Below are 16,216 nucleotides of genomic sequence, written 5' to 3'. Positions count from 1 at the left end.
GTTTCCACTTCCTGTCCCTTTGGACACTTATTCTTGGAAACTCCTCACCACACATGGAGAAAAACTAACCCTCAACACAGAGCAAGTGAAGTGCATCCCCCATTCCTAGTGACATGGAGCAAAACTGATGAGTTCCAGACAAGCCCTGCCGAGAGCAGATGAGAGCAAAGTAAGTGACTGGCGTTGTTTTAAGCCACTGTGTTTAACGGTGGGTGACTGGTGACTTGTTCATCTGCAATAACAGAGCAGTCTGTGAAGTGCGCCCAGAGTGCCCCAGCCTCATAGTTCCACACTCCGCGGAAACCAGCTGTCCACCGGGGGACCCCAAGTCAGGCTTCCCTGAAGAGCCACAATGGCTTTTGCCCCTCATCTTCTCTTCCACCCTCTTCCACCCCAAATCTGGGGTAAAGACACTGAGCTGCACCCTCTATAGGATCTGCATCCTCATCCTTTGGAGTGAGAATTTCACCCAGTCACTGACTCTCCTGGGCTTTCCTTCTTCGCCCTGGGCTAGAGGTATGCAGTCTTAGGGTGCTAGCTTCAAGGGACAAAATACAAGCAGTCTTTACTGGATCTCGTAACCTGCCTTCCAGTTGAGCTTCTTAACTTCCTCTGCACTAAAGAAGGGGCCCACAAGCAAAGTGGAGTTGCTCCATCCCAGATCAAAGCGCCTGCACTCGCTGACCAAGGGGCCGAGTTTCCTCGCCAGGCCTTTCATTATTCCGGGCTTGTCTGTTAAACCCTCCCCGGGCTCCTCCACCCACCCCCAGCTTCACTTCAGGAAGGAAATAGTTAAAAGTCTCCTGCCCTTCGGGGCCTGGAAGGGGGCGGCAGCTCAGTGCAGTTTAGTGAGGGCTGGAGGACGCTCTTGCGGTCCCGCAGTGGAGAAGGGCTGGGAGCTTTGGGAGAAGGGGAGGACAGGCTGGAGGCGTGTTCCTTCCTTCGGAGTTTTCTTTTTCCTGCGAGTCCTTGCGCGCGTACAGTCATCCCTCTGGTCTGTTCTGGCGATCGTGGAGAGGAGGCAGGGAGGCTTCATCCTTCCCACCGGCTCATCGCCAGAGGCTGGAGGCTCGGCGAGACCTCCCCAGAGAAGCCCTGCCCCACCGGATAAGTTTTCCGCAGCCAAGACAGCCCTGCAGCTGGGGCCGCCGGCGCGCCGCAGCCCGGGACACCGGCCACCCTCCGCGCCATCCAGCCTCGCGGGCTCCGGCTTCCTCTGGCCCAGGCGCTGCGCGAGCCCTGCAGGGGCGCCCGCCGAGCTCCACGGTCGGTGCTAGGCTTTCCTTCTGGGGATCGAGGCTGGGGCGGGGACGTGGAGACGGTTGGGTCGCTCAGTGGGGAGGAGCGGGGAGCGTAGTGGCCTGTCCACCTGGCAGCTTGAGGCTGGCACCCACCTGCCTGAGACGCCTGGTGAAACGGGCGCCCTCCTGGGAGGGGTGCGCTGAGTGAACGTTTGGAGTTTGGAGAACTGATTTAAAGCACTTTGCCTCTCCAGAAGAGATTTGGATTCTTGGTAAAAGGAAGCCAGATGCTTCTCCCTGGGTGTCCCCCTTTCCGCCGGCGTGCCGCAACTTTGCACACAAGCCCTGGTCGCTTGCTCCAAAGCATACTTGTTACCTCACTTCTGGCTCTCCCCACACAGCCTGAGAGTAGCCAAGGGCACCCGTGCAAGACACTGTTGTCTTTTGAGAAAACCCCCAGTGCAGCTTTGGAAACCTGCCTGTCCGAGGTCTGAGAGTTTTGTTCTGTGTTGTCCTTTAAAGGCCACTTGTTGCCTTTCACATGCAGAAAACAAGGACTGTTTTTAGATAATCAGCCTCTGTTTACACCATCCTAATGACTTTCCCCTGATAGAGCTGGGGTGGAAACATTAAAGCCAGGCAATGTGGCTAATTTCTTACCCAGAGAGCAAAACCACAGAAAATTTCTCAAAAGTTCCCAGTTAATTTTTGTCCCTACTTGTCCTTGTTCATGATTCCTCACCACCACCTCTTCTGTTTCAAGTGTCAGCGAATTGAGAAACACCTTGGCAATCCTGTCATGTAAATTGCCTGCTCTAAACTTGTGCCATTTTGGTAAGGTTGGAATTTCCAAATTACTACTTATACAGGTGAACTTTGATCCTGAGAGTCCGATAGGTTAAATGGTTAAAGTGTAATCATGAGAATTCAGTCTTCTTCCTTAATAATATCCTGTGCACTCCAGAAAACTCTTCAACCCCAAATAGGAAGAATGCTGAATCTATTGACCATGTCCTTTAGGTTTGAAACTGAGATACTTAATAGAGCTGTGACAGATGGTTATGGCTGATGATTCAAAGCCCAGCTTCTCTCAGATACATGAAAGTAAGCTCCAGACCCATCCTTGGAATAGCATGCATTTGAAAGGATTCTTTCATTTGGTTTGGCATTTTTTACTCAATGACAATATGGTATCCACATGCCTTTGACAAATGTTCCTTAACTCTGCAGCTTAATGTGTGTGGAGAGCTGACAGAAATGTCATCAGAAATTATTTCTAGGATAGTGTCATTGTTGGAAGGAAAGAAGATGGTTTTAATGATAAGAACCCCCAGCCTTGACCTTGTTAACTCGTGCCATAATCAGCTGACCAATCAAACTGGTGCCTTAATGTTCAAAGCACTAGAGGGACTTTGATGAGTGGCAAGATGCCTGTGATAGCCAGGTCAGCTCATGAAACATCTTCCTTGCTGACTGTACTGGGGAGGAGCCATTCCATTTCTGGAAAAGGCCTTTGTCTTTCATTTCTATGAAAACTATTACTGAATATTCCATTCCAATTGGAAAATTGAGAGACTTGTCACTAGGCAGCACAAGATGTTAAAGAATTTCTTTCCACTACTCTCCATGATCCAAAGAGGAGGAGGGCTATAAGCTTTGTTCTTAGGATCCTGCTTTCTACTTCAGGATGGAAATGACGGCATTTGTAGGTTACTGATATTTGGTCAGATACTCCAAACTATAAGAAGCAGGAAAAAAACTGCAAACTAATTAAACACACTACACCCTGGTAAAAAAACTGGCAGGTACACAGAATATCCCTAGTTTTGAAAAAAATGGTATTTTTTACCATCTACTCAAAGTAAGTTAAGTCTATAAACAAATTGGGAGATGTTATAGCCATTTGCCACTTCTTGGTTGACATAGTCACTTCACTTCTTTAAGAGTGTCTCTCAAGTAAAATGAGACATTGCTTCTACCTATCACAGTTGTAAAGCTCAAGTCAGATAATTTTAGGTACACATAGAGTTAGTACATGTATTTATTTTAGGTTCCTGGGGGAAAGCAAAGTATTCAATGCTTGCAATTTGGTGTTAACCCTTCTCTACAACTTGACTCTATCTTATTTTATAGCTATGGTAACTAAACATAAGCTTTGTGATTTCCTGTGATAACTGTCGAAATTCCTAAAAGTGGCCATGAGCAATCTTGAACAATCTCTCAAAAAGGAACAAGTTTTAAAAATTACATTAGAACCTGAGTGTGTATGTCGTAGATGCACACACACACCATGAGATAAATGAGGTTATGGCTTTCATTTAAAGATTAATAAAAGCCCACGGAACAGGAAATTTACAAAATATTGAAAAGAGGGGCCATTTTTATTACTTTTGATTGATAATTCTGGCACCACCAACTTCCGTTGTTTTCCCAAGGATTAACAGAGAAAGCGCAATTAGCTGGGTAAAGAGGAATCAGTTGCTCTTTGCAAGGGGGCAAGAGGTCTTTTGAAATGTCTAAGCACCCCGAGTCTGTTGCTTCATCTACACACAGGAGACTTCCTTTAAACACTCTAGATACAAATAAAGCATGAGAATGAGAGACAGGAAGGTCTAGTGGTTAACCTACCTTAGAAATCTTGCCTTGGCACCACTACCTATGACCAGAGGCCTGTCTTCCAAGCCTCCATTTCCCTGTCTCCCTGAAGGAGTGTACATCTGCTTCACAGGACCATAGTATGGATTCAGTGGCATTGCACATACGATGTATTCGGCACAGTGACTGACACATAATACACATAGGAGATCTTAAAGAGCATAGGGACAGATATCCCTTAGAAAATCCAACAGCCTGGCCAGCCTGCAAAAGTCCATTACTCCTATTGCACTCATTGACAAACATCGTGATGATAATTTCTAATGTATGAAATAACAAAAACCTCCTGTTAGGAGATGAAGATTTTACACATCAGTCAAGGTTTCCAAAATAAATATTTTGTCTTTCTCAATTACATAATTTTTTTAATTGAGACTAAGATTGTTAAGTGTATTGGTGGTGGTAACCAGAGTTCTGGTTTTAAATTCAACATTTTTTAGTATCTTAGAAGGCTTCCTGAACCACATTCTGTTCCATGTTCATTATTTACCATGTGCAAAAGAGGACACATTTTGGAATACTGGACTTTTAATTACAGAATTTGATAGTTTTATTTTATGCTACATCTATAATATATATAAGGCATTTTCACTTTCAGTTTTACACAAAATTGTGTATCTCGATTCTAGAAGGTTATTGTAAGTCAGATTTTCATCAATCTGGGTGGGGAGAAAAATATAACTACCACTTGAAGGGAAATTGTCATATCCTAATCCATATCATGAGTTAGTTATAAGTATAGCTTAGCTATGTGAAGAAATGAGATGCAGTTGGGGGTGGGAGAGGGAGAAATCTTGCCCTATGAGGTTTTTGGTCTTTTCTAGTTTTGTTCTGCTCTGGGGAAACCTGACATAGATTTATGTCAAATACTCTGCATTTTAATTAAAGCAGTAAACAATCATTAATTACCATCATTTTGGCAGCTGGATTTTGTCATAAGAATATTTTTCTCCTTTCTTTTTTCAGGTGAAAAAAATAGAGTTGTAAAAGCGATACACTAAGACTTTTCTTCAAATTTGCATCAAGATGGAAATGTTTTGCCTCAGAGCATCCTTTTGGCTGGCACTGGCCGGATGTGTAATCAGTGACAATCCTGAGAGATACAGCACAAATCTAAGCAATCCTGTGGATGACTTTACCACTTTTCGGGGGACAGAGGTCAACTCCCTGGTGACCACCCATCGACCCACAAATTTGGCCCTCCCCAGCAACGGTTCAATGCACAACTATTGCCCACAGCAGACTAAAATTACTTCAGCTTTCAAATACATTAACACTGTGATATCTTGTACTATTTTCATCGTGGGAATGGTGGGGAATGCAACTCTGCTCAGGATCATTTACCAGAACAAGTGTATGAGGAATGGCCCCAACGCACTGATAGCTAGCCTTGCCCTTGGAGACCTTATCTATGTGGTCATTGATCTCCCTATCAATGTGTTTAAGGTAAGAAGTAACTACAAATGTATTTGCAGGTTTGAATACATGCTCTAATTACACAGTAAGAGTGTCTGGCCTTTGGAATTTTGCTCTGTGTTTTTATTGAAAGTTATTTCCGCTATTTTAAAACTCGGTGACATTTTAAGATTTAATTATTTGCTAGATGTTACACTTATTTTCTAATGTAAGCATTAAATTAGAAAGCAGTATCTCAGGGATGACTCTTCAAAAATCATGGTGTTTCATGAATTGAATTCTCATGCTAGTGCTGGGCTAAATTATCAGTTGGACATTTTTTTGAGAAGATCACTGGATTTTTCTGAGATTAAGAGCCCTCAAAGTACTTAAAATAAATATATCTTCAGTTTAAATTACATTCTTTAATGCAATGCTGTTCAGAATCTAGATATCTATAGTACAGCTTGAAATGAAAAGCACCTTTTTTTTTTTTTTTTTTTTTTTTTTGACTGGATTGATGATTGAAGCAAAAGGTCCTGCTGGCTCTTCTCAGTTATCTGGGTGACTTGGAGATAAAGTGGTTCATGTGATAGCAGGCCAGGACTGACCTTGTTGAGCAGTTTTACTAACTAAAACCATTTGAAATAGGCCTCATTTTTTTTTCAGTGTGCATTTATTGAGTGCCTACTGTGTTCCCACCCCTGATTTAATGATAAATAAGAAAAGTTAGTGCTTTGGTGGGAGAAGAAGATAAGTATCCACACATGGCTGGGGTCAATTTACTTTAGTGACTATTTAGCACAAAAGCAAACTAATACCAAAAGAAATTAGATTTTCCATATTTGGTATAGTAGTTGTGAGGAAAAATTGTTATAAGGATCCAAATATACCAAAATTTAAATGAAATTGCATGATGTGTGCCACATTTGATGAAATATCTTTATTCTAGAAATAGGGAAATAATTTTCCTCAGCTTTTTTTTATTCCCCTCTTCTTTCTCTTTTTCCTTTTCCTTCTTTGGGATATTCATAGAAACAAATTACTCTAGGTAGTAATGTTATGAAATATTCCTTTAAATGACAAGAAGTTTTGTCAACTGAATTCCAAGTAGAAGAACAGTCTGCCGATTTCCAATAGATGCACTTAAATTCTGCTGAAATTATACTAGTCCATGAGAAAACTCAATAAAGATGAAAATAACTAAAATTTTTTATCATTATGAATAAACACCTTTCAAATTTGTACCATACACTTGCTTGCAAAATTGGAGAATTTAGACAATGAATAGTCAAAAGTAAAAAACACATACCATATTTTTCCACAGAATAGCATGAATACATGTGCTTTCTATTTGAACTTTAAACAGGATTTTGGAACTTAACTATGATGCAAACTTGAAAATGCATAATTGACTTAAAATGCTCAGCATATGTTACAGAAGTTTTATTTTTTCTTTTTAAAAGTTTTTAATTTTTAATTTATGAGATACCATGGGTACTCAACCCTGGATTTTCTCAGGACATCTCTCTTTAATGATAGATTTGAAAATGTTGACAAGACTATTAGTTGAAAATGGATGCTTCAATCACAATGTGGAATTTTTAAACATTGATAATTGCTACTTATGCACTAATCAATTAACCTAACTTTTTTGAAAAGAATAATTAACCATCTCTGAATTAATAACTCCCTGCTACTCTTGACTCTGAAGCATACTGTGAGATGTGACCATGTGCACAGCAGTTTCTTGGCAAATCAATATCTGCAAATGCTGGGGGGGAAAAACTGCTTATCTTTCGGGGGCTATTGCCAATTACCAGGCTAAAACTTATTTCTATTCCCTAGCAACATTTGAAGTCAGGTTTTCTGGACTATTTCAAATTTGATGAAATCCAAATAAAACTTTAATGTTCATATAGCAATGGGTAAAAATTCACACATCTTTATTTGAACATAAGGTTCTTCCCTCTTGGGAATCCAATACTTAATGTAACTTATTCTAGTTCTAAATAATGTGAACAGTTTGACGATGGTATTTTTACATCACAGGAGTACACTTGTGTAATTCTTATTTTTCTAAAACTCAAGGAATATGAATCATCTAAACAACATTGATTTTAGAAAGTAAACCTTGTAGATTAAAAAAATACTCTTTAGTCATCTTGATTTTCTTCCAGAGGAAAAAAGGAAAGTATTGAAGTGAGCTAAAAGAGCACCATTATTTAGAGATTATCTCTACATCTTTCTGTTATCCTCTTCCCTTGTTTGTGAGACCATAACATGTTGCTATTGCCCTGACTTCTGCCCAAGATGGTTAAGACACATCTTTCCAGGAAATGTGAGGTCAAGCCTCCATTTCTCTTTTCCACAGCTGCCCCTGCCATTAAGATTCAATGCTTTGGGATCTACCACATATCAGGCCTTTGAATTCCTCCATCCTTGTCAAGTTCACTACCTCTGTGTTGCAGGAAAAGTAGCAGCTGTGCATCCTGCTTTACCATTGCAGTTAGGTACCTACGAAAATAATGCATATACTTAGAGAAAATTCTACTGAAAGAATAGATGCATGAATCTTCTTTATCTTTCCCACTATTAAAAGAATTAAGTTAAAAGAATAAGAAAGATGAGTTTCCACAGACATATTGTGTTTAACATCACATCAGTCCTGTACTCAGTACTAAAGTGTCTCCAGACAGAACGCTACATTGAGTCATATCAGAGTCAGAGTTGGAAGTAACATGAAGATTGTGTCTCAGAGCAGGCTAGAATAGCTGAGTCAGCTTTAGTCATGTTACAAGACAAAGGACATGGGGTGATAAACTTTCTTTTTTTTTTTTAATAAAGAAAAGAGATTCATTTAGCTCACAGTTTTGGAGGTTGGAAGTCCAAGATCGGGCTGCCACATCTGTTCTGCTTCTGAAGAGCCTCCCCAACTCCCTCTGTGTATCAACATGTGGAGATATGTGAAGGGACATATGCAGAAGGGGCCCGGCAAGTGGGGTGGCCCAACTTTATAACAATCCACTCTCTCAGAACTTCCCAAGAGCACAAATGCTTCCCACAAGAAAAACATTCATTCCTCATAAAAGCATAAGCTCTTCCACTAGACCCTACCTGTTTTCTTTTTAATTTGTTGTTTTTAGATATAGAGGACAGTAGAGTGTATTCTGACATATTATGCACACATGAAGTACAACTTACTCTAATTAGATCCCATTTTGTGGATGTACATGATGTGGAGTTTCACTGGTCCTGTATTCATGTATGAAGATAGGAAAGTGATGTTCGATTCATTCTACTGTCTTTCCCATTCCCATCCCCCCTCCCTTCCCTCCCTTCCCTGTTGTCTAATCCAATGAACTTCTTCTTCCGTCCTCCCTGCTTGTTGGTGTGTTAGCATTCACGTATCAGAGAGAACATTCAGCCTTTGGGATAAACTGTTCTTTATATTAACAGTGTATTCCCTTTCTCTGGCTTAGAAAGAGATTGTCCTGAAACTGCTCCATAGATCAGTGGGATGGAATTTATAACTGAAAAGCAGTTCAGCAAGTACCCGATGCTGGGCTGATTCTGATTGGTGATTAGCCCCTGCAGCCAGGGCTAGGTGGCTCTGGATGGTCTGTGGGTCACTCCACGCTTGAATTTCCAGAAGTTTCTTCATTGGTTTCCATATCTTCAGAGTTACTTCCCCCAACCTCTCCTGAACTCTGCTCTACTTAGTCAATTGCCATTGCTTCCTCAGAAACTCCCAGGTCCTCTCTCTGCACCCCCACTGCCCCCTATGCTGAGCAGTCAAGGACCCCCACGCTCCAGCCAGGCTTTCCCCACTTCAACTCCCAGTGTGCATGCTCAGCTCGTGTTGGAATGCCATCACCACCCCTTCAGAACATTCCTTCCCTAGATAACATTCTCAGAGGTTACGTGTGCTCACAGATTACAGCTGCAAGGCATGTCAGACCTTACATTGAGAAAAGAATTAGGTCTGCCGCTACATATGTGGCATCAAGAGGAAATAAACAGTAATGAAGACAACTCCTCTGGCCCCTGCTTGCACACACCCACACACCCGCTCACACACACAACCTGGTTACAAAAGAAAACATCTGAGAAAATAAGCTGTAAAGCAGAAGGAACCAAAGAAAGCAAATGATGCCAGTTGTGTTCTTAATTTTCAAACAAAGGCCTTGCAAAGTGGTAATGCTGATGAAAACGCTATCACTATGTTGATCAAAGGGTGACTCTAATTGTTAGTTGTTCAAAAGAACAGATAATATCACTAATTGCAAAAGAAGACAACAACAGCAGGAGAGAGGAAAGGAGCCAGCCGACTCTCATACACCCACACCTACAGCCCAAACGGGAGATGGTTTCCATTTGTCAGGAAATCAGACTGTCTGGTATCCTAAAATCTCAAGAAATGCAAAACCATGGCCAATTACATTAATCTATACATGAAATGTTTGCATTTTTAGAAAGGCAAAATAAATTAAAATATTGTCTCTGTATTTAGAGGTCAGAAATAATACCCCATTAATAAATGGCAATATTGATTAGAAATACAGAATGTGGGGGCTGGGGTTGTGGCTCAGTGGTAGAGCACTTGCCTAGCACATATAAGGCACTGGGTTCAATTCTCAGCACCACATATTAAAAAATAAAAATAAAAATAAAGGTCCATCGACAACTAAAAAAAAAAAAAAGAAAAAGAAAAGAAAGCCAGAATTCTTGTCCATGAGGAGATGAGTCATAATTTGTAAGAGAGTAGAAGTCCTAAAATTGAGGTTTGTGTGTGGCCAAGGCCTGGCCCATGCAATTTCAGGATAATAGCTCACTCCCATGTTTCTACAGAAATTCCCATAAACCACTCTACCTTGTCTCTTAAGCAAGAACAAGAATGGGAGAAAATTGGAGATAAACAGGGTTAAAAGGATGAGAATGATAGGCCTGGGAAGGATCATGAAGCTGGGGCGATGACTTATCAGAGGAACTTCTGGTGTGTTGTAGATGATGGTGTAGGTAAGCCATGTCTCCACTTAACATGGACTGCAAAGCAGATCTGTGGGACCCACGGGGGCAGCATCCAGGAACACTGACTATGGATTACTAATTCTGTTCCATTCTAAGCAACCATATCTTATTGAGGACAACAATAAAAAAAGAAAAAACAATTGCAATTTCTGTATGAAATCACTAGGAATGTTTTGCAATGAAAAGACTCTCAATGTGTTTCTCTGGCAGAGGATCTGAGCAATGTGGAAGCCAAGAGGCCTTCCCGCAGAGCCAGTTTTCTCAATAATGACACAGCCTTTGACATCTTATGCTACGGGAATCCATCTTTAAGGGCATCCATACAAAGTTGTTTCTTGACATATCAAATCCCCAAGGCAATTTGTGTCTCGGAAATCAATTGTCTTGTCTTAAGAGACTGGATGTCTCAAACATAGACGTTTAATAATGCTTGTTGTTGTGATTTAATTTGATCAGGGCCTTTATTATAAAATTTCTAATCAGTGTTCTCTAAGAGCTTCAAATTAGCATGATGATGATGATGATCACAACACTTGGGTCAAAGGGTTTCACTTAAGAGACAAGGCAGAAGGTACTACCTGTGGTCTGCATGTACTATTTTCCAAGTTAATCAAATTGCCCACCAGATTGCACATATGATAAGTATATTTTACTGAGTCATCAAGCAATGAAAAACAGATCCTTCTCATGCACTCCAGTTGTAGGGGTAGGATCATAAAATTAGCTATAAAGCAGCATTCCCTAGATTCTAAGAGAGAAAATGTGTCCCTTGGTTGAGATCCCTGTCCCTTGGTGGTGCACTGTATTCCCATCAGGTAATTTTGACTCTGCCTCCTCTCCAGGCCCTGTCTCTCCGTGCTCTTCCTCGACTTCTCTCTCCCCCAGATACCCTGAACTGTCTGAGGATATCAGGATGAGCCTTCCATCTCAATCACTTTCCTCTGTAGCCCGTTTATTGCACTTGATCCTTTGGATCTCCGTTGAAGCATCTCTTTGTCTGGCAAGTATCCATGATCCACCCTGGGTTACTGCCTACCCCTTAAAGCTCCCACGACACCTCTCTTAACCCTAGGATAGAAATGGATGCTGCTCTGTTGTTCTTGCCAACTGCTCTGCTTGTCTGCAAGGTCCTTGGGGCAGGCAGCCATCATTCCCGTTTATCATTGTACCTCCTGTGCCCAGCTTAAAAAATGGTTGATGACAAGGAAAAAAAGAAAGCACACTGTAGTCACCTCTCTTAGAATGCTTTTTCTTCCCATTGCAGTTCCAGACCTAAAAGCAGACTTGCTTATTAAATTTATTGAATTCCTACTTTTTTCCCCATTATAAATCAGAATGTCTTGGAGTTTATTAATCTGAGAAACTTATAAGAAACAGAGCAGCACATAGCAGCAGGATGACTTTCCCCTTCCCTTTGTCCCTGGAGAACAGGAGTTCTTTTCCTGGGGTTCAGGCCTTGTGCTTTCAACTGATTTCCTCTCTCCTTGGGAATGCAAACATAACCAGTCGAAGAGTCTCTTTCCAAGATTTCTATGCAACAGTAATTCTTTAAGCTTAGTCCTAATTGTGGTTTCAATTGATATAGTGAAACTACAAGTGACCTGAAATTTAATGAACATGCATAACACAAAAGATTTTATTTGCACTTTAGGGAATAGAAGATAGGTTGATCTCTGTGGCATTGCTGAGACCTAGCTAGGCACATTGCAGAAATCCATTCTGCTAACTAGCTTATTTAAGAATAAATGTTCATATAAAATGACAGAGTGATAAATTTATTAGCCAATTTTCTGTTTGTTATGAGGAAGTTGCTGTCTGGAAAGACTTCAGAACCCTATCCAGCTGTACCTCCCCTTCTGACTTTTCGTTTCCTGTGTCTGGGAACCTCGTTGCTTTCTCTCATGGTCATGTGAAGTAATTATTCTCATGTGAGGCTACTCGGCTACCCTCAGCATTTGGCTCACAGCACAGCTATTCCCGTTTAATGGGATGGGGGATGGAAACCCTCCGTAGCTGCAAGATTGTTCCCAGAGCACAGGAGAGAGAGATGGGTCCAGGTCCTGTTCTTATCAGTAAGGCGTCCAGATGTGAACAGATTGATAGCCAGTGATTCCTCCATCAAAGAGTTCAGCTCGCTAGAGGAATTCACCATGTTCCAAATTTAAAGTGGTTTAAAAATGCAGAAAAGTTTAAGGTTTGAGAAAAGAATTTTCACATGATCCACATTATGTGTGTATGTGGTGTGTGTGTGTGTGTGTTTGCAGGTGTATGTGTGTGTGTGTGTGTGTGTGTGTAAATGTTATGATTCCAGCATTGTGATCAATGAAAACAGATGTTCTGGCTATTTTATTCCAAAGTATTTCTACGGTGTAATCTTATGAGTTGCTTAATTATTATATAAAGTGTAAACAGTTGAAAGAGATTGTGCAAACTAAGACGAATGAAGAAATCCAATGTAATGTCTGAAGTTGATATTACGACTGGAGTGATTAAAGATGGAATGTTCTAAGAAATTCCATCAAAATAAGTCTCACGTATTGCCAGAAATTCTGCCACTGCCTTCTGGGTCTGCTGCATTCTCTTGGGAGTTAGAATTATTACTTTCTATAACTTCGATTTTATTTTTAGTTAGGTCTAGCTGTTGGGAAAACTGATTTAAGCTAAAACGTTAATGGTTGAGGTTAAAGTCAATGGCAAAACTGAACGTGTAATTCAGTGTTCATTTTTGATAGGCTTATGTTTACATTTGAACATCAAAAATAATATGAACCCACATGCTCTGAAGTGTTCACTTAAATTTGGAAGATTTGAGGCAACTAATATTCTTAGACTCACCAACCCAAAATCAAATATGCCCTCAGAAAACCTTACTATTATTTGCACAAATATTTGTGCAAATTTAGATGGCTCTTTGACATTCTAACTTTTGAAGCAACTTACTTGGAAACTAATACCAATACTGGAAGCAAGTGAAATTATACTTCTCATGATACTGGCCCTAAGCCTGGAATTTCTATTATTTTAAATCAAATTTATATGAGAAGGCAGTGGAGATGGCAAATAATTAGTCATCTGGTTACTCAGTCACATTAGATTTTTCCTTACATTTTCTTCATTTATTCTTACAATAAATACCTGGGGAAATAACAGATAAACACCCTTTCCCCTCACAGAGCTTACATTCTACTAGAACAGAAAGATAAAAGGGAAGATAAATGAGTAACTAAATACACAGTGTGTGAGATAAGTGCTAAGGAGAAAAGTGGAGTGGAAAGGATGATAGAGAAGGGAGACATTAGCCTTTAATTGTTAAATAACATTATAGAAAGTCTTAAAACAAAGTGACAGCTAAACTTAAAAGGTGACAGTTATAAATGTTAAGACAATGGAGCAAACCATGCCACCTATCTAAGGTGAGAGCATTCTAGTTAGAGAAAACAGCAAGTACAAAGGCCCTGAGGCAGGAGTGTGCCTAGAGAGTTGAAGGAACAGCAAGATGAGGCCACAGGGATGTGAGGGTAGGGCAAGAGTCAGGGCGAGGCACAACACATGGAGCCTCCTATCAGGTCACTATATAATTTACTATCCAAACCAGGACTGACTCTTTTGAGACAAAAAGAGACACTGTAAATAATAACACCTGGGAAACAGGCATAAACTGAGACGATCCTGAATAAAACAGGAAAAATTATCACCCTATCTCTATATCTAGGTATCTTTAAAACCTTGATTTTTTTTCTCTGAATGAGATAGAAATTTGATGAGAGGAGGTTGTGTAAAAATGAGTGACATGATTTGATAAGAACAGTCTAGCTATTACACAGAGAAGCATTTCTCAAACTAACAAAGGAAAAATGTGCCACCTTAAAAAATGATTTGTCTAGCAATATTTAAAATGAGAATAACATTATCTGAAACTTAGTGTTTACCCTAAGCCAGGTGAACCCAAGTGATCCTGTTGCATGCATTTTCAAATGAAGAAACTGAAGCACAGAGTGCTTAAGTCATTTTCTCAAGGTCACATAGTGTGCAGAAAGAGCATGTGGATCCAGTCTGATGGCAGAGGCTGTGCCATTAACTCAAGTTACTGTACTGTTTCTCTTCCAGAGGCCTCAAAAGACAAACTTTTCCAAATGTCTCCTAGCACAGAAATATGTTTTTTGAAGACTATTTAAAGATGAAAAACCTTGCCTTTTCCCTTCTCCACTAAATCCAACAGCTGTGTGTGTGTATGTGTGTGTGTGTGTGTGTGCACGCGCGCTCGCGCGCATACACGCATGTGCTGTGTTGGGGATCAAACCTGGGACTTCACAATGCTAGGGAAGTGCTCCACCAGAAATCTACACCCTAGCCACCTCCCACCCCCAAGTGCGTCTTTAGTTCCTTATTTAGAAAATAAGTCACATATTCTAATGGACTATGTGTATAATGCAGAGACTTCTCTCCAAAATAGCATCTAGGCTCTGTCTTCACATTGCCTGAGAACATCTGGTAAACAGGATTTTCTTACCCTATACTTGTTGTCATTAGTGAGATCAAATGACAGAAGAGCCCAAAAATAAAATACAAATAAATAAACGGAGAAGAAAGGTTGGCTTCTCTGGTGGACTGGCTGCATAACCCCAAGGTACACCCTCAGTGAACCGCCTCCTCCAGCCATGCCATACCTGCCTGCAGTTACCACCCAGTAACCCACTTCAGTTATTAATCCATCAGATGGATCAATCTACTGATTAGGCTACGGCTTTCATAATCTAATCAGTTCACCCCCTGCATTAACACAGGAGGTTTCTGGGGTGCACTTCATGTCCAAACCATACTATCCTAACTCCCAAGACACCCGCTTTACTGACTTCTAACAGCATGTTTTCTACTTTTGCATTTCATATACATGAAATCACACAATTGATATGAATCTGGCTTCTTTGAATCAACATTCTGTTTGTGAGAGTCATCTCTATTGTCCTTGGTTGTAGTTCATCCATTGACATGATTGTGTAGCATTTCAGAATATGAATGTGTCACTATCCATTCTTGTAGGTGAGCGTTTAAATAATTTGAATTTTGAACTATCTATGGACACTCTCGTATGCATCTCTTATGCACCTATATATGCATTTCTGTTTCATATAATGCTATATTCTAAATATCTACTGAGCATAATTATTTATCCCAGACCATTTATAATTTGATTAATAATTTTGGAGAACTATTCCAGGTCATGTTATAGAATTAGGAACTAGACAGATTCCTAGACAGAATTCTTTTCCAATTCTGAAAGTTTAAAGACCTGTGAGGCCTGTGTTTGAACTTTGTCCATTATAATTCTTCTTTTCCTTTCAAGAAAATTCAATATCTGTCTCCATGTGGATAATTACTAAATCAACTCACACATTGACTAAGCATCTAGAGAAAACACAAAGAAATCTAGGGGTAGTCATGCCTTAAAGTAACTCCAAGGATACAAACACATATTCAACAAAGTTAGCCTGAATACAAGAGGAATTTTATACTCAATTATTTTGTTGAGTTTTTTGAGACCACAAAAATGCTATTTTTAAAGTGAAACAACTATAAACATTTTATTTAAAAATGGAAAAACTCTTATCTCTCCTTCTCCCAGAGTAATATACCCAGCTTAAAAAAAAAATCGATCAAATCAATCTCAGAAGTTACAGAAATAAAATAAAATCAGGTTTTAGCAGTTTCCATTACTGTTCTAATAAATGGTTACTTATTTTATTACTTTAAGACTTACTATGAAACACAGATTAAGAAGCACTGATCAAAGATAATGTTCCAGATAATCACTCTGTTATTTTTGTGAAATGGCATGTCCTACTTTTGCTGGTTGTAAAACTAGTTGTAATCTGGTTAATACACTATATTAACTC

General features: G+C 40.1%; 1 protein-coding gene across 1 annotated transcript in view; it reads left to right on the top strand.

Annotated features, from left to right (window-relative positions):
• Positions 1 to 883: 883 nt before the first annotated feature.
• Positions 884 to 16,216, top strand: part of Ednra (endothelin receptor type A) — a 53,904-nt gene continuing 38,571 nt past the window's right edge. Inside the window, exons 1-2 of the mRNA XM_076864221.2 lie at positions 884 to 1,266; positions 4,863 to 5,342. Of these exons, the coding sequence (XP_076720336.1) occupies positions 4,923 to 5,342 (420 nt within the window). The 5' untranslated portion in view covers positions 884 to 1,266; positions 4,863 to 4,922. The remainder of the gene's footprint in view (positions 1,267 to 4,862; positions 5,343 to 16,216) is intronic.

The sequence above is a fragment of the Callospermophilus lateralis genome, chromosome 8 (assembly GCF_048772815.1).
Source record: "Callospermophilus lateralis isolate mCalLat2 chromosome 8, mCalLat2.hap1, whole genome shotgun sequence".
NCBI lineage: Eukaryota > Metazoa > Chordata > Mammalia > Rodentia > Sciuridae > Callospermophilus > Callospermophilus lateralis.
Note: the sequence above shows the minus strand (reverse complement) of the source record. Positions and strands in the feature narration are given on the sequence as shown.